The sequence below is a fragment of the Homalodisca vitripennis genome, chromosome 4 (genome assembly GCF_021130785.1).
Source record: "Homalodisca vitripennis isolate AUS2020 chromosome 4, UT_GWSS_2.1, whole genome shotgun sequence".
In the NCBI taxonomy this organism is placed as follows: domain Eukaryota; kingdom Metazoa; phylum Arthropoda; class Insecta; order Hemiptera; family Cicadellidae; genus Homalodisca; species Homalodisca vitripennis.
In genome coordinates, this window is record NC_060210.1 from 65,780,097 (window position 1) to 65,806,754 (window position 26,658).

General features: G+C 33.9%; 1 protein-coding gene across 1 annotated transcript in view; it reads left to right on the forward strand.

Annotated features, from left to right (window-relative positions):
• Positions 1-22,172, forward strand: part of LOC124359428 (protein hairy-like) — a 35,117-nt gene extending 12,945 nt beyond the window's left edge. The window contains exons 3-7 of the mRNA XM_046812164.1: positions 12,932-13,027; positions 14,498-14,629; positions 15,496-15,729; positions 16,567-16,794; positions 19,881-22,172. Coding sequence (XP_046668120.1) covers positions 12,932-13,027; positions 14,498-14,629; positions 15,496-15,729; positions 16,567-16,794; positions 19,881-20,120 — 930 coding nt within the window. The 3' untranslated portion in view covers positions 20,121-22,172. The remainder of the gene's footprint in view (positions 1-12,931; positions 13,028-14,497; positions 14,630-15,495; positions 15,730-16,566; positions 16,795-19,880) is intronic.
• The last annotated feature ends 4,486 nt before the right edge of the window (positions 22,173-26,658 follow it).

The following is a 26,658-nucleotide window of genomic DNA, read 5'->3' on the forward strand; positions in this document are numbered from 1 at the left end:
ATATGATATATTTGTTCTCTGACAAACACCAAAATTTGTGAAAATGTATTTACTTTTCAATCATACCAGTTGTTAACGTCGTTTATACCTCATTGGATTTGATAAATTTGTTTTTCCTCTGTGGAAAAACATTTATACACAAGTGCTTATTGTCAACTAAACTGTAAATTGCAAAACAATCTGGCTGACCAAAATTATAAAAATTATTAGATGCAACGAAACCTATGAATTGGTATCTTTTCTTTATTCGCTACAATCTTAAGTTAATTAGCTACAAGTAGAGACAAAGTTATGTGAACACTTTCACTAATACTGAACCATAACATGCACCATCATAAAATTCTATGTTAACTATGCAGTATAAACAAATTAAACTCATGCAAAATTTCAACTCTATAAGTCAATTCATGCTCTGGATATCTCGCGATAGACAGACAGGAATTATTGTATCAGCCCCTCCGGTGATGATGGATAGGATTCCCCAACGCTCAGCCAATAAAATGTAATTAAATTTAATCCTAAATGTATACGTTTAATAAAAGTATGGTCTGAAATTTTAAGGATTAAATATTTTCTTTGTCCTAGCATTCCATTTCATAAAGTAATACAAACAAGTGTTCTAAGAAGGCAATAACTCGACTAAATTCAACGATGAATAAACAGCTGAGCGCGTGGAGTATTATTTACCTATAATTAATACTGACTGATAGTCCTGATGCCCCACATATCTACTGTATGTACATACAGCGCGAGTGCGGCATCCCACACATGCATAGCTTACGTACACATAATTCACAGCACACATGAGAGATTATATGCGTATTTTTCAATGTGGTGTTTACAGTATGACACTCCCCATGCAACATATGTAATTTTTAACGAGATAATTAAGTTCGCAGGGGCCAATATTTAAACACGAATGAATTTATTTTTCAAATATAAAATTCTTTACATACCACTCAATTTTGTGTGGATTTGTTAACTGCTAGGACGTCAAATTGAAAATCCACATATACTGTATGTGTTCTGTGAATTGTGGGTGTACGTAAGCTCTGAATATGTGGGCTGCCGCACGCGCCCTATTTCTATGTACTATGTAGATATGTGGAGCATCGGGACTGTCAGTCAGTATGAATTGTTGGTAAATTTGAAAAAATAAAATATGATAATGGATTTAAAAATAAGTGAACACGAGACAAAACTGTTCGTACCGCCCTATGATTCGATGAAAAACAGTGAACATGTCTTGTTGCCGTTCTTTTTCGACAAAATAAACAGGAAATTTACAAATTATGGATCAAGATTACTGGAATAGGAAGTATTTAAAGTTTATATTCAAGCGTTTCTAATACAAAGGGGTTCCAGCTAATGGTAAAGTTCGAAAACAATTAGTCGTAACATTTATACTATTATTTTAAAAGAATTTTATTTATATTTCTAAACTTGGTTATAGTAAAACATACAGAGAAACATGCTAAGCACTGGGATACATTCTACATAAATATGTTTCCATAATACTTTTTTGATAGTCTGCACTCAAGGAACACTAAATAACCCAAACGAGCAGATGCAACTAATCCTTCTTCCTCTCCGCATGGACCTTACAGATACCAGGACATTGTTGTATTTTTTTAACTGACAATAATGTTTGTTAGCACTTTCTTTGATGATAAGTTTTTACTAAACTATATAGCCTACAACAGTGTTTTATGTAGCTACATGTTGTAATATCTCCTTTCTCCAAATCCGAAATATGGAGTTTAAATCCACTTCTGGACAAGTGCTTCAAAATCACAGTATGAATGTTTAGATTATCTGTTTTACGCCGTAGTTTCACTTAGAGACTAATATATGTTCCACCAATAACTTACTAGCAGATAACTGAGCATCTCTAGGACTCAAATAAGTTTAGAAAACTAGATTTAGGTATTGTAATTAGAATTCGGCATATTAGATGGAGCATACTCATATCTCTTCAAATATGGCCATCGGCGATATTGCTCATTGGTTCTCTTCAAAATTCAAGATAATTCGATACTGGTATTTTGCATGGATGTAGTACATTTTGAAAACAATATTATTCTGTATGACGAAATGTGCCCCGACAGGAGACTGAGTCGTATATAAAATAAGAGGCAGGAACAACTTCAGAACTTGGAAACAGAGAACGGTGGTTTATGAACACTTCCTCTCGCAGGCTGGTGTCCACCTTATCAAAAGATTGCCAGATTCCATAAAAGATTCCACGACAACCAAGACGTTGAAATTTCCTTTGAAACTATTTTTAACAATAAAGGCACTTATTTATAGCGTCGATGTTTTTGCTGATAATTGGGAGACCGCTCTTTTTGAAAACTGACAATGGTGTTGGATGTGGAAACAATTGGTAAATAAACGGGTTATAAGAATGTAAAATTGTGTTTGGATGGGTTATTGTGGTATGAGAGCCAATATTTTAACCTTTAAATTGTTACCGATAGTAAATAGTTTCAGATTCTTTGTGAAAATTATATCTTCATATATTTAGTATAAGCGGATAATTTCCTGTACAATGCCTTAGTTACATTTGATTTCAAAACAAGCAGCCGCCAGGATATGCCGAGTTCAATAATGAAATTACTTTTGTTTTATGAACTTAAAACTGAAACCGTATACCGCTACCGGACTATAGCTCATTGGTGGGCGAAAGTCGACATTAAAATTGGCAGACGGGTGTGCTAAAATATACAGAAATGTGGCGGCAAGCGACCGCGGTATTTACGTCAATATTGTGCGATGGCGGGAACGGGAGCGCGGGCTGGCGCGGCGGACGACAAAACCGCACACAAATCGCGGGAAATGCGGCAGGCGCGGCGGAACGGGGTGGTGGTTTTATCATCGCATCGCATTGCGGTAAAAACCCGCGAGCGCTAGAGAAGATGCCCAATTAATTGGTAACAAATGACGCGGTCTGGTTTATTCAGCGATGTGCCCGAGCGTGCGGGAATAGGGGAAGGGAACTAATTGTGCGTTACAAATACTGGCGATTTTATTCATTTTATTTGCCCACCGCTTCAACAATGTCGATGCGCGGTTTAAACAACCGTAATATTGACAGTCATTTTCCTACACAAGATCATTATTTTGACAGCCGCGTGCATTCGAAATAAAAATTACTCTCAACTCCGGCTGTGCTGGTACACCAGTGCTGATGAGAACTCCCCGTTAACAAGGCGTGTTCGTTCGTGCATATGAATCTATATCAAAGAATTAGATATTAATTTTCAACGACGATTTCCTGCCAAACTCTATCCGCTTACTATCATTTCGGAGTTCTAACCGACATTACTGGTTCAGCGGTAGTTAAAGTTACGGTACTCCATTTAGGATTTATTTAATTTCTTAATAATATTTCAGTTGTGAACCCACAATTTATCCAAATTTCCAGATTTTAGTTTGTAACAAGCTTAGGAAAACTCAACTAACAAAAGAATATTTTAGTGCGAAAAAGAAACTGTACACTTCATGAAGCTGATTTTACTAATAATTATATCCATAGGTGTATCCTGATGGGAGATGTGGGGGTTGTAACCTCCCCCCCCCAATATTCATGGTATAATTTTACTTGTGTTGAAATGAAGTAGTCAAGTTCAGTTTCGTTTTTATTTGGTTTGATATTTAATCTACCACAGCTTACAGGCAGTACAACACAAAACGCGTGCTTAGTAACTTTTTGGAATTACGAGTCACGTGCAACCTGTATGGGTTGAACGAGTAATCAAAATGAACGGCTACCGATCATCTCTTGGAACTGCTAATTTCAATAGTCTAACATCGTTCTCATCGCTTAAGTTGTTGTCGTTATAGCCTTCTATTTGTGGCTTTTGTTAATAGTAAGTGCAAATGAAAAAATAAAAGTATAACCCTTTTAGTTTGCTGGCCGTACTATTTTAAAATCTTTTATTTCACTCATTACTGTTACACTTGTCGGTAAATTAAATTTATGGTACCAAAATTATATAACTATAGTAAACATTCTATAAAAATATCTAAGAGTTATATATATATATATATATATATATATATATATATATATATATATATATATATATATATATATAAACTAAATGTTTATTAAAACTTTTATTTATAGTTGATATACCGTACCAATGGAAATAAAATTTCCGATGTGTCGGAAGTTATGCAATGATGAGTTTAATTGGGTTTACAACATATTTGAATAACTAAATGTTTGCATAACTGTATGAAAACAACTGTAGTACAGTAAGGAAATGGCGTGGTATTTTAAATAATATTGTCTTGAAGTTCGTATTCTTTAACACGTTCGCTACCGATATGTTAAATAAAAAACATATATATAGACCAGCTGTCCCATATATGCGCCGTACGGTTTTTTACTCCTGGACCAGCGTCCCACATATGAGCCGCTCGGGCCCGCTGATACAGACCGACGGCGCATATTTGGGACAGTGTTCTATTGTTACTAATAATATCCTGACAAATCACTGGTCTATTTTAACGGTTTAATATTTTCGTATCGGTCTCTCTGGGGGTGTCTGGCGCAAATATGGGACGGTTGGTCTCTTGGATAAGTCAAAGTCAATGACCTGTATTTACGGTATATATTTCACTGGTCTCAACAGTATTAGTTTGTGAAATGCTCGTCCGGCCGCGCCACTGCAGCAGAGCACGTGGTTCACTAAGTTTGAGGTTATGTTCAGTGAATGAGGTTACGTTCTGTGAGTAAGTTTACGTACTGTATAAGCTTCTATCTGATTTTTTATGAACATGGAGCCAAATAGAAAACGAAGGCGTGTGTGTACCAACAGTGAGATTGACCGTGAGTTAATTGATAGTGACCAGTGACACTGAAAATAAGTTCTTTATTTTCATCAGATGGTAACAGTGAGTACATTCCAACCTCTAACAGTAGTGATGATTCTAGTAGTGAAGTAGACCGCAATGAAGTTGTTACTGAAGTAGAGGCACATGAATATGTGCAGAATCAAAATAATTTTACCGATGATGTTAATGTACAGTTCGTTGCCAATGAAGTCCACAATGATCATATCAGTATTAATGGTTGTTGGACTGACACGAACAAAGTCCCACTAATTCATGATTTTGTGGGTGAAGAAAAAGTTGAATATACAACAACTGATCCAGTTGAAGTGTTTGGCAATATTTTTGACACCGCCCTGTTAGAAAAAATTGTCACATGGACAAAACACCAGAGCTGGAATCATGCGAGGGACACCTCTTTCCAAACATGCTCATCTCAAACTTTGGGGAAAATGTTTTCTGTTGAAGAATTGAAAAAATTTTTAGGTTTGTGTATGTTGATGGGTAATGTAAACCTTCCATCTATAAAACACTATTGGTCCAAGGACGGCTTATATGAGCATCCTATCTTTTGGCCGGACCATGTCCCGCAATCGTTTTGAATGTATTTTAAGATGTTTGTGTTTTTATGATCCAAACATAGACGTCCACAGACAATAGGATGCATAAAATTGAGAATGTCCTCAATGATATCTTAGCAAACTCTGTTAGGGTTTACAGCCCTGGGAAGTCACTTTCTCTAGATGAGGCTATGGTCCTCTTCAGAGGCCGACTGTCGTTTCGGCAGTATATAAAAAACAAATCACACAAGTACGGTATAAAACTGTACGAACTGACAACATCTGATGGATTCATTTTAAATATCATCATCTTACTTAGGAAAGGGGACACTTATTGACAAAGAAAAGGGCCACGCCTTTGAAGTTGTGAGAAAGTTAATGCAGAACTACCTCGGCAAAGGCCACATAATCTTTCTCGACAATTTCTACAACAGCGTGGGACCTGGCCGAGTACCTCATGACCAACCAGACTACATGTGTGGTACTCTACAGTCAAATAGAGTTGGGAATTCCGCAAGTTGTGGTGCAAACAAAAACTGAAAAAGGGGGGAGTGTGTGAGCCGTCAAAGAGGTGACGTTACCGTCATGAAATGGCGAGATATAAAAGAAATGTTTTGACTATTTCAACTTCAAATGGCCCCGAGATGGAGGAAACAAGAACAAAAAGGGGAGAAGTGATCCAAAAGCCCAGCATGGTTGTTCGCTACAACAAGGGTATGAGTGGGATTGATCGCAGTGATCAAATGATCTCTTATTATTCCACTCCTAGAAAGTCTCTTCGGTGGTACATAAAATATTTTTCCACCTGCTAGATGTATTCACTGTGGAACAGCACATTTATTTTTTCCAAATTGACAACGAAGACAAACCTATCTGAATTTCAGAGACATTATTATAAAACAATACATTCATGTAGAACCCATTCCACGGAAACCTCGCCCCATCCGCTCTTCACAGACGACTCATGCTCCTGTCAAGCTGGAAAAGCGACTGAGGTGCCATGTCTGCCGAGAAGCACACAATACAAGGAAGCAAACCTTTTATGCCCTGCTCTATTTGCAAGGACTCTAAAGACAAACCATTTGGCCTTTGCATGCCAACTTGTTTCAATCTATGGCATGAGAAGTAGGCCCAAACATCCAATTTATCTCAAGTACACTTTTGTTTGAATTTATTTGTAATCTTTGTAATGTAAAAGTTTGATTTATATGTCTTATAAAATATGTAAAATAAACTTGTTCATGGAATAGGTGTGGTTTTTTGTTAAAAATTATCCTTGAATCTAAAGTATTTCAACAAATAAATAGTGGCTCATATTTGGGACACTCGGTCTATGATACCATTTTGATGCTATAGGACCGACCGGCTCATATATGCGCCGTAATAAAATAATGCTAAAAAACCGCAAAAAAAACAGAAATATACATCAAATATATATATAATTAGGGTTATTACAAAGTATAATAACCTATTTAAACAAAAATCTTACCATCGGTCTGTGATGAAGGGCACACCAATATTAACTTGGTCTGTGTGTAAAGATCGTATTTCTGACGTCGGTCTCTCGTAATAACCCGGCCGGCGCATATATGCGCCGCTCGGTAGCGAACGTGTTAAACTTGTATTTTATTTCACATAATAGATCATTACATTTTTGTGTACACCATATACATGAATAAAATATAAATAAATAATAATAATCATAGAAATTTTATTAGCAAGTTAATGTGAAGCTCATATCTAAATAATCTCGATAACGTCAGAAAATTGTAAACACCTATCCAACCAGGTAACGTACAATTTTGTCCTAAATAATATTTAACTTTAAGCTATTTTTATTTCAAGTTTTAAGTTACGTTATGGTAGTAGCCTATGCTGGTATATCACAAGGTACGGTTACCACTGCATTTGAACACCTCAGAAGAAAAAACAGACATACACACAAGACACTTTTGAGTGTAAGTGTGACACTGATTGGGTTTAAAATTGGAGCTTAGAACGATGATATATATATATATATATATATATATATATATATATATATAAAACATTCATTACACGCATGCGCGCCCATGCAACCACACGCGCGTTTGTGTGTGTCATACATGTAAAACTGGTCCCAAACAGAACACAATACATAGACATGTGTTTTTATAGTGTAATGGAAAGTATTATGGAACATATCATCCACATGTCGAATTGAGGCGATACGTTCGCTGATTAGATTTCTATTTAGTTTTGTGTAATAGACAATTACTGTATATGTGGATTTCTATTGGCTGTACTTTAATTTAAAATTGTGATACTTCTACCAACCCAAAGAACACGTAATAAGAGAGGAGGCCCGTCACCCACTCTTTGAATAGAATTATGGATACGGTTCCCAAGAGTTGAAAATTTAAAGGCCACAACTACAGAATTCTTTTGTCAGTAACAACAAGTAGGCCACATACAGGTTTTTAGTGTTTTTCACCAAGCTTCAACTTGGGAAATTCATCTTAAAACTTGTAATTTGATTAAATACAAAATTTAGTAATGTGTGTGTTAAGGTTTAAATATAAGTATTATTGTAACAAGTTGTTTATTATTAAGTAACCTCGTAATTACATGACTTTAGACTGTTATGTAAGAATAGAAGTAGTTAAAATATATAAGTATAAAAGTAGTTATCAAATGTTTAAGTATACAAGCTCGTTAATGTGAAGGTCATATCGATTCGAAATGTTTATTTTATTGAGCTTGAACGTTAAATAGTTTAAACAACAATAAAGTACGTTTAATTTATAATGGGAATCAGTTGAATATGCGCCTGCTAGTCGAACACGCAAACCGTTTGTCAGACGGTTTACTCTTTGCGCGTTTGATAGTGGAGGCGCCGCGCGATCTTGCAGTAAATAGAAAAAAATAACATTATTACGCCATTATTGTTTTTTACATGAATGATCAGCTCATTGAATATTCTATCCTCAATGGATCAACTCAAGGCACTTACTGTCCAAACCCTATAACGCAACCAATCCAGAATGATTGATGTTAAAATGAATAACTTTCAACTTTACAATTTTTAAAAATGTTTGAAAATGAAATTGATTGTATATCTTAAATTTAGGGATATTAACAAATTGTTGAGCAGTGGCCGACTACAGTCGCGTAGTGAGGATTTTGGCGCCATGGAGCGACTCAGTCCCTGGCGCCCCTTCCCCAACTTTTTTACCTACATGATCAATCAGTGCCGACAGTTCACCTCACTACCGTAACAAACGTTTCTTGGCCATCATTTCATCAGCAATGTAAGGCGTCTTTGACCAAACATCATTTTTTTATAATAACTTACAGTCTACTATTCTTTATAAAGTTTTGTTCCTTGTAAGAGACCTAGTTTACGTGTATAGCAATATGTATTTAAATCTCAATTCAATGCCATAGAGTTTGGAATGAAAGTACAAATTTCAATATATTTAATAAATATGTATTGAAAACCCTAGTTTAAATTTGAGTACATTATCTAAAACGTGAACATAGTAGTTAAGTAGTTACAAAACCAACTCGCATATTACTATCTTAACTAATCTTCTTTCGTGACTTCATGCTAGCAAACTGTGTTATTGTGTCGTCCAAGTTTATGTGCCTGGCTCTGCTGCGCTCTATAGATATAGTTGCTAAGGCACTCAGACGTTCTTGGGACATGGTGCTGCAAAGATAGTTCTTTATCAGTTTAAGTTTTAAAAATGATCTCTCTGCACTTTCAGTTGTAACAGGTAGTGTCAAAAACATCAAACAAGCATTCACAACATCTGGAAAGCTGGAACCAACTTGAGCACGCACTATTAAAGTATCTGCAAGATCCCTTATACTTTTGAGTTTTTCCACGTGACTTAAAAAACAAGTTTTTAGCCTTACAATCTGTGGACCTAAGTTAAGAGAGATGTCATCTTGGTAGTTTAATATCAAAATTTTGCTTGATTCTAAGATTTCTTCACCACTTGCTCCAACTAAAAAAGAAGGCTTCAGACATTGGAAACTACTAGTAATGTGAGTAACAACCTCAAAATGCTCTGTCAGCTGTGTTGTGATTATGTCAAGGCTACGGTTGAACACCTCAAACGTTTCTCATTGTCTTTAATAGGGTCATCAACTTGCACTTCGTCAAACATTCTTGTCTTCTTTTTTGTTCTTGAGTCAATGAAATGTGGTACAACTTTCCATTGCAAACAAATCTTAGTTGCATCTGCTTTAACTGTTTGCCACTCATTCCTAAGTTTGTTAATTTTTGTTTTGAGATTTAAGAGCATTTTTGTTGCGTGTTCCAAGTCTTCTTCGGTACTTTGAAGTTTTTTAGAAATTATGTCCATAGTTTCAAGCAACACACTTTCAATAAACTATCAATATTACTGTAGGAAACTGCTCAAAATATTTCAAAAGTGATTTAGCTTGGTTTACTTCTTCTTGGTCTTTACCTTCTAACGTAAGGAAAGTCAGTACTTTCATTATGTCAAAATAACCACATCGAAGAGCGTCGACGGCTTGATTTCTTGAAGTCCACCTTGTTGGACACACTTTCTTTAAGGTTTTTTGTAACATAGCCGACTTAGTCAACAGTGCCCATCTTGATATAGTTTTAAAAAATACATAAAGACTTTGAACATTATCAAAAAAGGTTCTGATATCAGGAATGTTTGATACTGAATCGTTGATTACCAAGTTAAGGGCATGAGCACAACAGTGAATATACTTAGCTGCAGGATTTTTTTGTTTTATTCTTGCTTGAAGGTCTGAATATATACCACTCATATTAGCGGCTCCATCGTAGCCTTGCCCTCGAACTTTAGATATATCTGAATACTTTTCTATGATATTGAAAACAACATTTGATAAGTATTCTGATTTCTGGCTTTCCACTTCCAAAAAGCCCCCGAACGCTTCTTCTATGACTAGTTGTACTGGCCTGTCACCTTCGTCAGTTTTTATCTTTATATAACGAAACACTGTATTCAGCTGGTCGGTTTTCGCTATATCTTGAGTTGTATCAAAAATAATAGACACATAGGGGCTTTTTTCATTTCTTCCTTGATTTCTTTTTTTATCTCTTTGGAAATGAGGTTGATCAGCTCATTTTGAATCTGAGGACTAAGGTAGTTAACACCACGTTTTGGTAACTTAATTAAATCTGCAAGGACCTGGTCATATCTTGCTAGCATATGTATTATCTCAAGGAAATTTCCTTTCGATTTAGTTGCATCTTCATCGTCATTACACAATCTGTGCTCTCTCAGTGGTAAGTCGTTTGTAGCTAACGTAATAATGACGTCCACCACTCGCCTTAAAACTTGTCTCCAGTAATCAGTGGTTTTTTTAATCTCCTCCAGATTCTCACTATCAACTGTTAGGCCTAACTGCCAGCGATAGTATATTTCACACGCAATTGCATGACTTTGCGAATCTTCTTCATGGTCTTTTATGTTTCGACGTAAATGTGCCCAATCAGACGTACCTTTCGAAAATCCCACATCAGTATATGCCATATTGAAAAGCCAGTATGGCTGACAATAGAAAACATTGAGGATGTTTGAATAGCATAACTAATTACGTTTTATTCTCAATTGGTTTCTTTATTCTTTTGAAAATACCATTTCTCGTCAAATCCCCTATTTTTATTTCTCCCTTCTGATTCTTTTGGAAATGGCCCTTTAGGCTGATGAGGGCCTAATTTTATTATTTGCCGTTTTTGTTCGGCTGTAAGAGTGTTTTCAAAATTACCCTTATCAGAAGAACTTATAACAGCTGTTACATTTTCTTTAAGGTTCAACTCGCAATCGGTACCTTCAGTTTTAACTAGGCCTACCTTAGAAAAAGATTCCTGAAGAAGGCAGTGGTCTTCTGCATCTTCAGGTAAGCCTATAGTTGTTTGCTCCAAGTCCTCATCGCTTGTGGGTACTTGTGAGCTACAAGTGGGTTCTTGAGAAACTGCAACTACTGAAGTGTCCCTCGAAAAGTAGGTAGATAACTTCTTTACCTTCTTAAGTTCAAGATTTTCTGCGTGACTTTTCTCTAACCTTCGTTTCCGATACTCAGCACCAATTAGTTTTTTTGATATTATATACCAAAGGTAATAAATCAACACCACACAAATCACATCACAACAAAATAAATAATATAATCAATACTTTGCACTAACGCTAAATCTGCAATCACTATGCAAAGGTAAATTGAAGTAAGTCAATCACTCGGTGGGTCTGTACGGACGCCTTTTGTCTCAGCCAAGGTCAATGACAGACTGACTGACACAAAGACACTGCGCGGGCGTGATGCGCGTGGAAGGGGCTGCTTCACGCCATATTATCGTCCGCCCGCCCAGGGCCTAGTAACATGTTACTAGGCCCTGCGCCTGCCCGTCGCCCCCGCCCTGGAGCGGTCGCTCCACTCGCTCCTCTGTCGCTACGCCACTGGCCGACTACAACTCTGTTTTTAATTTCAAAATGTGAGATAGTTCTCTTTTCATGATCTATAAATGTACATTTTATATTTTGTACATTGAACAACAGTTAGAGGAAATCGGTATTCGTTGGTATAATTACTTTTGTTTTTAAAGTTAAGTGTGCAGGAGTATAGATAGTTACAAGTGTATTGGTATGTTGTTATTAAATTACCATCTTAACTTTTTTTCTTGACTGAGTTGGTAAAAAGATTCGGAATTGATCTCGTTTCAGAGTTCTTAAAGTCATTATCTTGGTGGTGTAATTTTGAAAACCTCTATTTAGAATCTTTAATTTGAACACTGCTAATATGAAATCTGTTAATTTAATGTAAAATTTGTTAATTTACAGCAGTCAGTGTATGCTCGTTTAATAGTAAAAACCGTCAGACTGCTGAGGCAAAACCGTCCTAAAATTACGGTACTCAAAAACAGTATAGGTTATTTGTTATCTGCTGGCTGTAATCAAATCACAAGTTTTAGAATTAAGAATTTCTAAAGTTGTAGTTTGGTTGAAAAGCGCCAAAAACTGATACCCTTTTCTGTTGTTGTTGACATAAAACTGGAAGTTATTGTTTGTACATTATTTGCTTTATATGCCTAAACGCAGACAATAAACGGGCAACATTTAATGTAGTTCCTGTAATTACAGCTCTACTGGTTATTTTGTTAACTTTAAACTCGGTTATCTAAATATTTTTATTCAAGAGTAACTTTATTCAATTTTTTATAATATCAAAATTTATTCTAAAGCTAAATCATGGGGCAAATACTGTGGGACTATAAAAGTTTATTATTGCTAAGTAATAATCTAATTCAATTTAAAACCAATACCTATGTTTGAGATTGTGAGGAAAAGAAAAAAGTTTAAGGTAAGATGTAATAAAAGATAAAAACTGTACCAAAACTAAATTTTTGTATTGCACTAATTAAGTTCGAGTTTACTCAAAAGATTCTATTTGTTTTGGTTCGGAGTTCTTAACTGTTATATTTAGATAGCTTATAAAAGAATATATTGTTTATATCCATTCACCTCTGACTGAGCCAATGGTTGCAGGCCAACAAACCTCTGATGGAGAAGCGGCGTCGAGCTCGCATCAACCAGTCTCTGGCTGTCTTGAAAGCTCTCATTCTTGACTCAGCTAAAATGGAGGTAAGTCTTTGACTTTGTTCACTACACTCACATTAAGGAGTTGAATTTAAAGTAATCGTACCTCAAATAACTCTCTATACAAATTTTTTAATATTTATTGGCTTATGTTTCTGAAGATTTTTCATTAAATTGCCAGCAGTATGAAGAGAAATAAATGAGAAAAGGGATGATAACAGTTGAGGAAAGGACCGATAGAAAGTACAATGCTATCCACAATACTGAGCACTTGTAATTTATCCAATTCCTAGTAACCCAACTTTTCCCAGTAATTGTAGTGGACATCTTGTTCCACCTAGAAAAATTCATATACAAGAATTAGTCAAATATAAATCAGACATATTATAAACATATTACTCAAGAACATAAAAAACATCTGTAACTTTTACAATGCTGTACAAACCCTTTCCTTTATTTGAAACTTTTAAGTTCCTATCTTTGAAGTCATGTCGTCAACCAATTGCACATGTGTTCCTTAACATCTACACTACCTACAAATCGTCTCTCTCACACTATTTCTTCCAAGAACTTAAGTAAAAGTGTCACATGTTCAAGGCATTGTACTGGAAACAATAAAACCTTTGACAGCTACAACATGTGTTTCTTTCTGTAGGAACCTCTTTGTTGTTTTTTATGGGCATTCCCATGCCTAAGAGCCATCTCTTTAGCAGCTCCATCAATAGTAACTGATAACCACTAATGTTCTTATGTAAAATTTGACCTAGGACATCAAACATAGATTACATGTTCTTCACTTTCTCATCCACACTTAAACTTGCTGGCCAATCCAATATTTAAGCCTGAGTCAGGGTGTCATTTCTACAATACTTTCAACTGAGTCGAAACTTTCTACAAAATTAATATATTCATTTGTTAAACACTTTATAATAATATGTTGTTCAAGAAATAACCTAACCTCTTACTTATTGATGTTGCTCTAGTGAAAATACTATGAGAAACAAGTTACTGAGCTGGTCCCATAAGAGCCCCTAATGGTGATTTCCCTAAGAAGCAACTGAGTAAGACCAAAACATGTTAAGAACTTCATGATCTTTCATTTGAGATGACCAAAGTACATGATGAGTGAATACATATAAGGAGACTATGTTATCTCTGTTAGTATTGTACCTACTTTTACTTTTTAGATAGAGCAAGTTAGCTACAACTGGTCATCTCGATTCTATGTCACCTTAGTGGTATGTAAACCACACAATACAGAAGCCCACTCACTATGTGTCCATGAATAATATATGGATCGTAACCTCTTTTACAGACCACATCAGGTTAACAGCATTTTTATCATTATCATACAAAAGATCTTGTCTAATTAACACTAAGTAAAGCTGTTACCATTGTGTCACGAAAGCAAAATTTATGTTCAAGATAGTTGCTAACCTAAAATCTACACATAACTTTGTGTTGACTTGAGCTGGAATTTATATGTGGATTAAAGAATCCTAAATGTTGTTACAGAACACAAAACACTCCAAACTAGAGAAAGCTGATATCCTTGAGTTGACAGTAAGACATCTCCAGAGGCAGAAGACATTGAGCTCTGCCACTCTAGACAAGTACAAGGCAGGATTCCAGGAGTGCGCCAGGGAGGTGAGACGATAGCTATCTCTTTTTCATGCATAAGATACAGAAATTACGAATTCAACAATTTGCAATTTTTGCAAATAAACTTCTACACAGAGTAGGTGTAAGGTGTTGGCTCATTCAATCATTTATTAATAGTGGAATGACAGAAAACCCAACACCTTATACTCGTAATTTATTGGTTGAGCGTTAGCGAAGTCTTAGGTGTTGGACTTTAGGTGCTGGACAAATATCATTTTTGTCTCAGTTCTCATGATATCTCAAGAATGAAGTGACCCATAGACTTGAAATTTTGCATGAAGCTTAACTTCTATATAGGAAACACAGAATTTAGTGCTGCTGCATGTCACTCAGTTGACTTTGATTGGGAATTGGTGATCATTTATACATTAGTCTTATGGGTAACCATTATGGCAACAAGAAAATCACAGAAAAAACTAAGTAGAATCATATTACATAATAATATGTAGCCCAAATATAGGAATAAAATTAGCTATAAACTTGAGAGTTTGCATGCAACCTCAGTGAAGTCTGTTACACAACATTGTATATTGTATAATATAAGTTAAACCTAGAATGACATCAAAATGCAATTAGAAGTATTATAGCATAATGAACAGTTAAAAAATAATATATGAAATAACAAGTTGACTATCATTATATTATCTGTTAGGTTACAGATTTTTTGTTAGAATCAACAAAAGCTCTAATTCTCTACTATTTTTGATTAGAAATGAATAACTGTAGGCAATAGTAACAATTTTTCAATAAAAACATTTTACCAATTTTGAGTTTATGCAGAAAGAGAGGGTCAAATCTATCCTGCCTTGTCCTGTAATAGGAATCCCTTAGAGTTTCTTTTTTTTCCAAAGGTCTCAAGGTTTCTTGACTCACCAGAGCTGCAGTTAGGCCCCACAGCTCCCCTGGGCACTTCACAACAGCTGATAGACCCAGCTATTAAACAGCGACTGCTGCGACACATGGACAGCTGCGTCAGCGAGATCGACCTGGACTTTAGCTTGGCGTCCGCACGTGGCCTTGACCCCGAGACAGACCAAAGGCTCGACCGGTTGGAGGACATGCTCATGGGCGGACCTAAGATACAGGTGAGACTGCATAAAAATGTGTCCAAAATGAATTCCAAGAAATGTTTTAAACTTCAGATTAAAAATTCTATTGTCAATATTTAGGTATAATCAGTTATTGAAAGCATTGAAATATTTTTAAACCAGCAATCTAAACCGTTTCTTAGTTGAAGGAAAGAAAAAAGGTTAGGAAGCAGCAGGTAAAAATATCAGTGGTAGAACTAAGGTATTATTGTAGCATTTATATTAGTTACAACATATACTTATATTTTCTGACTGAGTTTAAAAGATGTTTTGTTCAAACCACCAATATTGTTTTATCAGTAGTATTTACTTGTGTATGTGCTAATGGTATTAATCATATGGGCCTTCATTTTCTTAATTGAATGAATCTTTCCAAAAGTGAACATGTTAAATTTGAGCTATACTATATAATACATGTATTCTACATTAAGAATTCCGTAGTGATGTCAATGCTAAACTGCTAAACTCTTATAAATCAGATAATAAGAGATCATCCTAAGCTAAATTATAAATAAACTCGTTTAATTTTTCGCACTAACAAAGCGCAACAGCAAATGTGCATAGAATCAAATCGCACACTTTTTAAATTAAAACAAGCAGGACCTAAAGATATATATTCTTTTTCTCCAAAAAAGTGAAAGATGAGCAGATCGCAGGTGCGGTTTCCAAGACATAACATTTTAAATTGACATTTGATAGTGAAAAATGTAATACGATTAGTAGGACAAAATCACATCAAGTTTTTTAACGTGTTGAGATCACTTTGCAAATTAACCAAATTAATCTCTTTTCATGAGTTGTATGAACATGAACGCTAATTGTGGACTGATGTAGACTGAACCTCTGGAGAGTGACGAGATGACAAAGCCAGACAGCAGCACCATCTCCCCGGGAGATGAAAACAACAACAGCCACAACAAGGCAAGACGGAAGCCTTCCTTGACCTCTCGTAACCGCAAACCTGACAAGAAAACAGCTGTCACATCCAGCAAGTCTGCTGACCCTAGCACAGCCTCATCCAGCCCTGCCTCTTCCAGTCAACCTAACCTTTCTGTAGTGCAGGTCAGCCAAAAATTCCTTTCAATGTTGTGTTTGGTTTGTTATTGCATCAAAAATTGTATATATAGTAGTCTACAATATACTGGCTCATTATCTTCAAACAACACAATATTTAAACATGTAACATAACATTATATAAGTAACTAAATTTAAAATTTAAGATTAACATTTAAAAAATGTTAAATGATTTTACTTTCAATTATTTGGATATCTTCTAGGTTATATTCATTTAAATTAAATTAAATTTATTTTTAATGGCAAAATATTAGTAGTAAACATGTTTAGTAAACAAATGTTGTATTCAGTTGACATTGATAACAAAATTTAATGTTGTTAAACATCAATAAAATGTTTGTTATTGTTATTTAATAAAGCCACAGAGTAGTAAATATACCCTTATAGCTAAAACTATATATAGTTAAAAATTTAAATAATAAAGAAGATTATATTATTAAAGAATATAGAACTTATCGCATACATTTATTGTGCTCAAACACAAATTTTATTATTGTAAAAAATCATGTTTCTTGAACTTAAATTGTTATTTGTAAACAAAAGTTATTGATAGGGAAATAAATTTGTCACACCATTCGCTGACAAATGTTGACATTTGAAAAATAAATTGACATCTAACAAAATGCAGGGACACATTTTGTGTCAAATAAAAAATAAAAATATACGTTAACAACATTTTTGTTTTTATGTTAAATAAACTATATACAAATATCCGGGACATATGAAATTCTTTAATAATTACCAAAATTAACATAAGTAAGTATAAAATATTGGGCTGAAAACATAAATGTTTAGTGTGTCTTGCTTTACATAACAAATAAAGTAATGTCCTCCTCTGTAGACTAATGGTTATAGTCTCGGCTCTCTAACCAAGAGATCACGGCTACACATGCCGGGGAGGTCCAATCATGTACTTAGTACTTTAATACAAAACCAGTGTACTCCGAAGCCGACAAAGCTGACGCTGAGGATTAAATGAGATTTTTTTTAAATACAGTAAACTTATAAATGAAGTTCATAGCAAGGAAATAATCCACAATGTAATAAAAACCTACATAATTTTTAACAAAAACAGTAAGCAACTCTGAAGAAACACAGTGACCCTTTAATACAGGTTATTAAAATGAGATCTCTTTTTGTTTAGAGTTTTAAACAATACCGTACTCTGTGTATTCATGGATAAAGCCAATTTAAAATCTATCTTAAGGTTTCAACATATTAAAATTCCCCAATGGTGGGAAGGGTTAATTCTATGCGAATATTGAGTTTAGCTCCATTTCACTTTCCACTTATAGCAGCATCTGAAATTTGATACTGTCAAAGACTTGAATCCTGGAATCTAGAGTTCAGATGTCAGATTCAGATATCGCAATGAAAGGTGAAATGGAGCCAAACTCAACATTCACACGTTAAAGTTGTTTTACACTGGTAAAATTTCAAAATGTTCAAATTAACAATATAAATTATCCATCTTATATGCTGAACTTCTGTAATAAATTTGCTCAACAAATTCATTATTAATATACAGTGTAACAATAATGAAAATTACACAAATGAATTGTGTTTGATGAAATAAAAAGCTGAAGGCTGTGGCACATTTACACAAGAAATTCTATAATATAATCGAAAGCCAATCATGGAAGAATAAACAAACTTCAATACATTTTTAGAATATAACTGGTATTTAAAATATAATTTAAGGTTAATATAGGTAGAGTTCTTAAATTAACTTTGAAATTTGCTTCTTGTATGAAAAATAATTGTTATTAGTAAACAGTCATAACCATTCAATATTTTTACATGTAATATTAATTAGTTGTATTTAAATGAACCATTATTTATATACTCCGATTCTCGAAACTTTCCTTACTTTCTTCAACTTTCCTGTCAAATATTCAAAACAACAACTAAAATTATATGTCTAGTTTTTTTTACTTAAAACCACATGGCTCTAATGAAAGCCTTAGTACTACCTACTAAAGTATTACATATTTCACTATGTATTAAGTATGTATATCTTGTCCAGGCAAACGTGTTTTATCAGCAAAAGCGATCACATAACTATTGAATTTATCATTCCTTTATTCATTAATAGAAATAATTGGAAAAAAAGAACAGACACCAAGATTGTGACTTTGGTGTTTCTAACATTTAACATGATCAAACTGATCTACAACATTTCTTACACTTTGTTCCCTTTTTTAGAGAATAATTTTTATGGTAACCCTTAACACCTGCCATATACCATATATAAATCAAAATGTCATAAACGTGACAAAATCTGTGTGATAAATATAAATAAAGCAAAACATTTTTCGCTACAATTAATTGAGTTGTATACACAATGCTTTTAATTTATATAGAATAAAACCACTGGTTCTTTCTGGACTTGATTTATTATTGATTAACTGCTTCTAATTCTCTATTGTAGGTAAATACAGTTTGAACATTCTCTTTTGAACACCAAAAACTATAATTATGCTTGTCATTATGTTCTTAATAGGAGAAAATTGGTTGTTCTCCATGATTTAAAGTAATATAAGATAAGAACCAGTCTCAGCTTGCACTGCAAGAGGGTGGGCAGCTGCTACACAACTATGATGTAGTAACAAGATCGGAACATCATTGTGATGTAACATGTTAACTGCACCAGACACCTTACAATGCAGTAGCAGTATAAGACTGCTTGGTCTCACTCAGTATAGCCAACAGTAGAATCCAAATTTTTCCTAACTCAAAATGTATAGGAAAAGTACCTGTGAAGTTAGCTACACAATGTTCCCTTACATCGATGTAATAGTTTCCCAGTCATATTCTCCGCATATTTATCCATTAGTTTGTTACAATTTATGGATAGTACAATCTTGGATCACAGCAGCAGTGTAAGGACCATTTCACTAATTTAACGCTTCTTATTTCATACAGTCAGATTTCTGAGTACCATATGGAAAGGAATTGCAATTCTAGGAGGTTAAATTACATCATTAAACGTTATTTCTTAGAAAAAGTCCTTCTTGTACTGAGGACTTGTATTTTTTCCATCAGAATAATAACTTTGATGGTGTCCTTTGCAGGTGATTCCATCACGTTTGCCTGACGGACAGGTGGTCTTCTTGCTGCCGAGCCACTACGTGCAGGTGCCCCCGTCAGAGCGAGGTCAGGCAGGTGCGGAGGGAGAGGGGGAGGTGCCCACCCCCCACCAGGATGCCCCATTGGACTTCAGTGTCAAACGTGAGGACGAACTGCTCCCAGGTGTCAGGATCAAACAGGAGCTCATGGATGCCAAAGATGAAGACGTTTGGAGGCCATGGTAAAGAAGCTGACTAGGTCCGAAAGCTTGCTGTTTTTAAATAAAACCATACTCCAAATTATCATTAAAAGCTGTTATATTTCAGTCCAAGAAGGAAAGAATTTAATAATTGACAAAAGAGGTAAAAATATAGACAGTAAAAACCAATTTAAAATTCCTTGTGCACATAAACATAATTGGCTATCGTCATAAAAATGTATTGATACACTATATCATATGAAATTTTTCATGGGGAGGAAGGATTGCATATGGCCTAAAGAGGCTAATGGGCCACTGATTACAACATAAATACTGTTCCTAATAAATGCTATAATGTTATGTTCCAACTGGATGGAGACTATTGTAAGCAATCAGGCTATTGCAGGTATTCAGTTAAAGTTTTTTATTAAGAAAGTATTCTAGCACAATGTTTAGTACATTTAATTGTGATACAATTGTGTTGTTCAAAGACGATGGAACTCTAGTACAGCGTGCTATATGAAACCTATCTTTGTATCCATAAACTTTACATTCTGAGCATTGGTGTGTTACAGTATTTGAATAACTAACCAGTTCAATATTTCCTGCTTAGAACCTGAAATTATCAGCTTGTAGTTTGATCTAGGATATTACACTACCCCAAAGCTTTCGGACTAGATCATGGCTGTGTGACAAGACTGTTGCGTCTGTGGTGAATGTACTTGTAGAACTGTTAAATACGGAATTGTCACCGTTTTAAATACAGTACGGTAGTTCTTCTTTAATCATTCTTCAAACAGAATTGAACAGTTTGCGAAGAAGAGATGAAGTCTTTTTTTGTGTTAAATTTACAGTGTTTTGTTTGTTATAAAACTAAGTGGTGCAAATTGAAATAATTTGGTAGGTTCAATTCAATTAGAAAAAATTTCTTATAAAAAATTAAAGAGTTAATCTTAAAAACTTACACCCATTGATAAAAATCTCTGTTGAAAATAACAATATTATTCTGTAAAAGAGACAAAACGTTTAAGTGCTACACATTTTTGTTTTCCTACCCATAACTGTTTTTCTAAGTAAATTAGTATTAGAGGTAAATAATACTATAGCAGTCTAGAATATTTGTACTGAATGTTGAAACTTTGTTATTTTCTAATAAAATGTAATATAAACCACTAGATTAAATTACAATTATTTTAAAAACAAATACATAAGAGCGATTGTAGTTAAGATCAAGTTTAAATTAATAATATCTAATACCTAACAATTAAAAAATTACAAACTCTCATTATACTATTTTTTAAATTTTAACTTCATGAGTAAATACTTTTACTAAGTTTATACGATAAAACCTTTTTCTATTCTCAGTTCTTCCAAAACAGTAACAAATGATATATATATATATATAAGAATAGATAATTAATTATTAACCCGGAGATGAAGGAAACTAACAAAAACTTATTACTTAATATTTACTTTAAAAATTTGGGTATTTTTATAGTGACTAAGTGACAACGAAGCTCAATTTTCATCAATCAGGCCTGAGATGCCCGGGGCCGCAGTAAGCACATGAATATAAAGCTAAAGGTATATTTTTATACCTCAATTAATGTATAGATGATCAGTCATTTAATGAATATGATTTAATCAGTATTTCAAGTAATCACAATAAAAATCATTGTTAATTTTCAATCGAAACATTTAATATAGACAAAAAATATCAAACAGTAAAAAATATTGTTAAAAATTATTGTGCTTCAATCTGACTATAACATTTTCTGCAATACTGACTAACGATGCAACAAAATATGGAGATTACAACCTTGTTGTAGAGAGTTTGTTTATGTTTAGTGAACATTGTATTATACTGTGGACTATATAAAATGCAAGTTCTCAGAATACAATTGAACCTAGAGTTTTAAAGGGACTTTCACAATACAGCCACAGAGTAAAACTCTCCAGGGCTGACTCTAATACTGATCGCGAGAGAAAAGAAGAGACCTGGATTCTGGCCTATCTGAAATTTGCAGGCGCTACTACTAGTATGTTGCCGCGCCTTGTTTCGTAATTCCATTATTGTTTCACTGTTCCATTGCTATGATAATCAATTCGCAGGGTTGGCTGTGGGGCGAAGCGCCTGAAATTACCGCGCGGCAACACACTAGTACACAGCTGTGCGCCGGCACGGGCCAGGTCTCTTCTTTTCTCTCGCCATCAGTACTTAACCTAGCAAGGACTTCATCTCTTTATAATAGGAATTGATGATTTAAGTTTACCGATAGGCCTAAACTGTTTAAACTAAGCTATACATAAAACCTAAGTTATGCAGTTGGCAAAATTATACCAGTCATATTTTGTATATATGGGTGCTATGCAAAATGCGAATCGCACAAGTAAATATATAAAATGTATTACAAAAGCACAAATTGTAATCTGAGAAGATAAATACATATATTATATTATATAATCAAAATACTGTGATAATATTTTCATAGGTTAATTTAAATACTTAATATTAGATCTATGGTTTTTTTACAGATGTTTGTTCTTTTTCAAGTTGCAATTTCACTTTAATGATAAATAAATTTTATTTACATGTTTTGGTCGTGTTGTGTTCCGTTATAGTTTTTAACAAGTGTATGATTAAACATATTTTGCTAAATTACACTGAAAATAAATGTAATTATATGTGAGTATAATTTACATTTTAAAAGAATATTCTTTATCTTGAGGGTTTGAAGGATTAAAGATACATGTACAATATAAAGAAAATTTAGCAGTACGTCCCAAGTTAAAAAAATCATATTAAAATAAATACTTAACAAGACTTAGCTATGGATGTCCTATGTTAGCATTAGTCATCATATGTGATATTTAATTTTAATTAGTATTTATTTTTGTAATTAATATTTATAATTAATGAGACATGGATGTTGAAGTAGTTTTGAGGTTTATCAACAAGCTTTTAATGGTAGATGATATACTATATACATCCTCTTAAAACAGAAGTACTATTTATCAGATATTTTTTAGAAAACTGCCATCAAAAGCAATTTTAAAATCTTACATAAATTTTTCAAAATATAACTTCTAAATTCATATTGTTAATATGCTGTAAACTTCTGCTTGCTTTATAAGAAAATTAATTTATTGCAATTAATAAGTTTTTAATCAGTCACTTGCAAAAATGGGGCTAAATTTCACTTTTTATTGTAATGAATGGTTTGAAATATACAATTTATTTTTATCTCTATGGAACTTTTACTTGAACACCCATGTCTTGTTAGGGAGCACCAAGGTTCCTCTGTGTAAAGCCTGTTAAATGATTTTGTTGTTATCGCTGTACCTAACTTATATTCCTCTATGCCACTCTTTCTGTTTATGTTGAAAATGTATAAAAGGAACGTGTTTTAATCTCTTAACCGTGTATTTTTTACCATTCCTATATTCTTGATGACTCTAAAGTGCCAGGGTATTTAGGTTCACACTTCAATAACTTCTTTGTTTAGTCTTTATTATTGGCAATAGATCATTTGAAATGATAACAGAATTTTGGATGTTTGCTATCAATACAAAAACACAACGTTTTAAGGATTGGAATCCATCCCCTTCTTCAGGTATCAAAAGTAAACTTATGGCAAGGTTAAACAAGCACAAATCACAACATATGACAATGAATTCACCAATATCAAACATAACAGCTCAACAAGTTGTACATAAAAGATTCTAGCATATACCTGAGATAGTTCTGAGCAGTCAGAAGAAGCACAAATCCATACAGATGCTCTTTACATTCCAGACTGTATAATCTTTAGTGTGTACAGCATGTTCTATGCTGCCATATGTTTTATACTTTTTCTGACCCCTCTGGACTTTAAAGCAGTTATGCTGAAAATTTTGATGGTACAATATTTTGTGTTTTTAAGTTTCATTTTTAAACTCAGTTTATATAAAAAAAAACACCATAGGCGTAATTTTTGGATGACAAGGGATGGCAGTTGCTACTCTATAATTTTGAGAATAGGACATTCTTGAAATGAATACCATATGCAAAATGTTTTATTTCATTGATCACTACAGATAAAACAGTACACAATCACTAATTAATATTGATTTTACAATAAAAATATGATGTTTATGACAGTATGTACAAGTTTTGCATGTTTAATTTTTACACATTTTACAAGTTATAATTTTATTGTCTTTACAATCACAAAATTTCATACTTATAGAAAATACAGTTGATTTAATTGAAAAGGAAAATGTGCAAAAATAAAATTAACAATGTCCTGTTATTCGGACATTAGTATTTTTCAACAGTTACTGACACATCCATATAACAGAGGAGGTTAGTATATTTCAGAACTTTTGCACATGTGTAAATAATCATTAGTACCAAAAGTGTTAAACATCAAATGTCTGTTCAGTGTTATGATGGGGCCTAGGACATGACGGCTCATATAAAGGAGTTGCCACTAGAATTATTGAAGAAGCCCCACCGTCAGAGCAGCCGAGTTGCCAAGATAATGCAGAATTTGGGGAGGGATAAAGCTCCATTTTAATATATACTCGTATACCAGTATTACAGATAACGTATAGCAATGGTAGGAAGGGTTGAGTCAATAAAAATGTCAAGTTCAGCTCCATTCCACCTTCCACTTAGTGTGCAGTGTTTGAAGTCTAATGTGACAGATTTTACTCCTGGAATCTGGAATTAACACCCATCTGAAGAGATGGGTCCAAAACAGTCGGCGATGAAGAAGCTCAAAACGAACTCTCTACATTGTTTTGACATCAGAGACAACTATATTGCAAACAAATGTAATCTAGATGAAGTGGTGTTCTCATTGTCTCATCAGGATTGCTCCACCGTGATTTGGGAACGTTTCAGAAATATCATAGTGCACTCAATTGTGCATCTGATTGCAATTGTGTGTGTTTTTCTTGCTTGCATTTGAAAACATACTCTAAGAATACAACCAGTCAGGATAGGTTGTCCTTATTAGCTTTTTTGGCAATCAAAAGTGTTGGTATATATTCTTTCATATATCTCCAAAGTAATTGGTGTCATTTTTTTAACCAAAAAAACTAAGACTTATTTTTTTAATAAGGAAAATTTATTATAATACTGAGTAAAACTTGAATCAACATTTTTTTAAATAATGTTTGCTTTATTTTTACTTACATGACAAAGGATCAAGCAAAGAAATCAATCAATTGAAAATACTATGGAAAAACTTAAAAACAATTTAAGCTATTTTATTTATATAAATTTCTGAGAGATGCTCCAGACCCGTTTCCTCCTTCTCTTTTGTTCTCTTAGGACAAGAAGCTTAGAAAATTGCACCTAGTACTATAAGGACCTTTGTGCTGCTTTCGGAGTGACAGGGTATTTGGATGCGTAAAGTTAGGAGTAGGGGCCGCCTCCTGTCGAGATTCATAAGGAAAGGTTTAGAGCTCTAATATCAAGTCATGTCCCCTAGGAAGGAGAAGCCAGCTCTGAACTATCCTCTACAGTCAAAGCAGGCAGGGGGTGGTACACCCTTATGTCTAGGCTTGCATGAACCTTTAACTCTTAGAGAACAAAAACCCTTCCAACTCCAACTGTCACCTCCCGCTGTAAACTAGACCTTTGAATTACCCTTACACCCCAAAATCTCGACATTTGCGATTAGTGATGCACATGCACATCCATAAAGTTGCCAAGATTGAAGAGACACATCGGTTTTTTGTTTTACCCACTGTGGTTCAACTGGAAGGTATAAACCAGCCAGAAGTGAATCCTACTGGGGAAATCTCTTTCACCTTATTTCATGTCCACAATAAGCTCCAGTGGGCCTTGCTACCCAAGTCATGAAGCTGAAATTACCATAGGTGCAAACAATGCCAAATATCCAGTATTCAATACTTAAGAACTTATAATATGTATCATTAATATAATAACTAGTCTAGAAGTATGCTTATTCTTCACTAACAGATGAGAAAGCTATTTTTAACACATAAAAAGCAAACCAAGAATGTCAAGAGCCATGTTTGTTGTATATATGAAAAGAATAAACAGTAAAAAAGTAATCTAATGTGGAGTAAGTAGTAACATAGTAAAAAAGTAATATGTACTGCCATTAATTTAGTTGTCAACTGGTCAAGTACAGGCACAATGCCTAATAAATTTTCACTTAAAAACTCCAATACATGAAAGATATAAAGAAGCAAAAAAAAACTAATATCAGATTTCTATTTGGTTGGATTTACTATCAGGCCTACCATGATTATACATCCTAATAGATGTATAATTATAAGCAATTTATACATCTCTCTTACGAAACCTAGAAACTCACAACAGTACAGGAGCCAAGAGCAAATTTGCATAGTATAAGCACACAACTTTGTTACAGTCTTTTAATCGATAGGGGAAATTCCTCTAATAAAGAAATTAATCATCAGCGGAGCTAGATTTAGTGGAGAAAAAATGAGAGGGTTTCAAAAAAGTTAAAATTATGAAATAATGAATTGTACTCAGATTACTTTATTAGCTTAAAACACTTTAAAACTAACACAAAAATAAATTAAAAATCACCATCAGATAA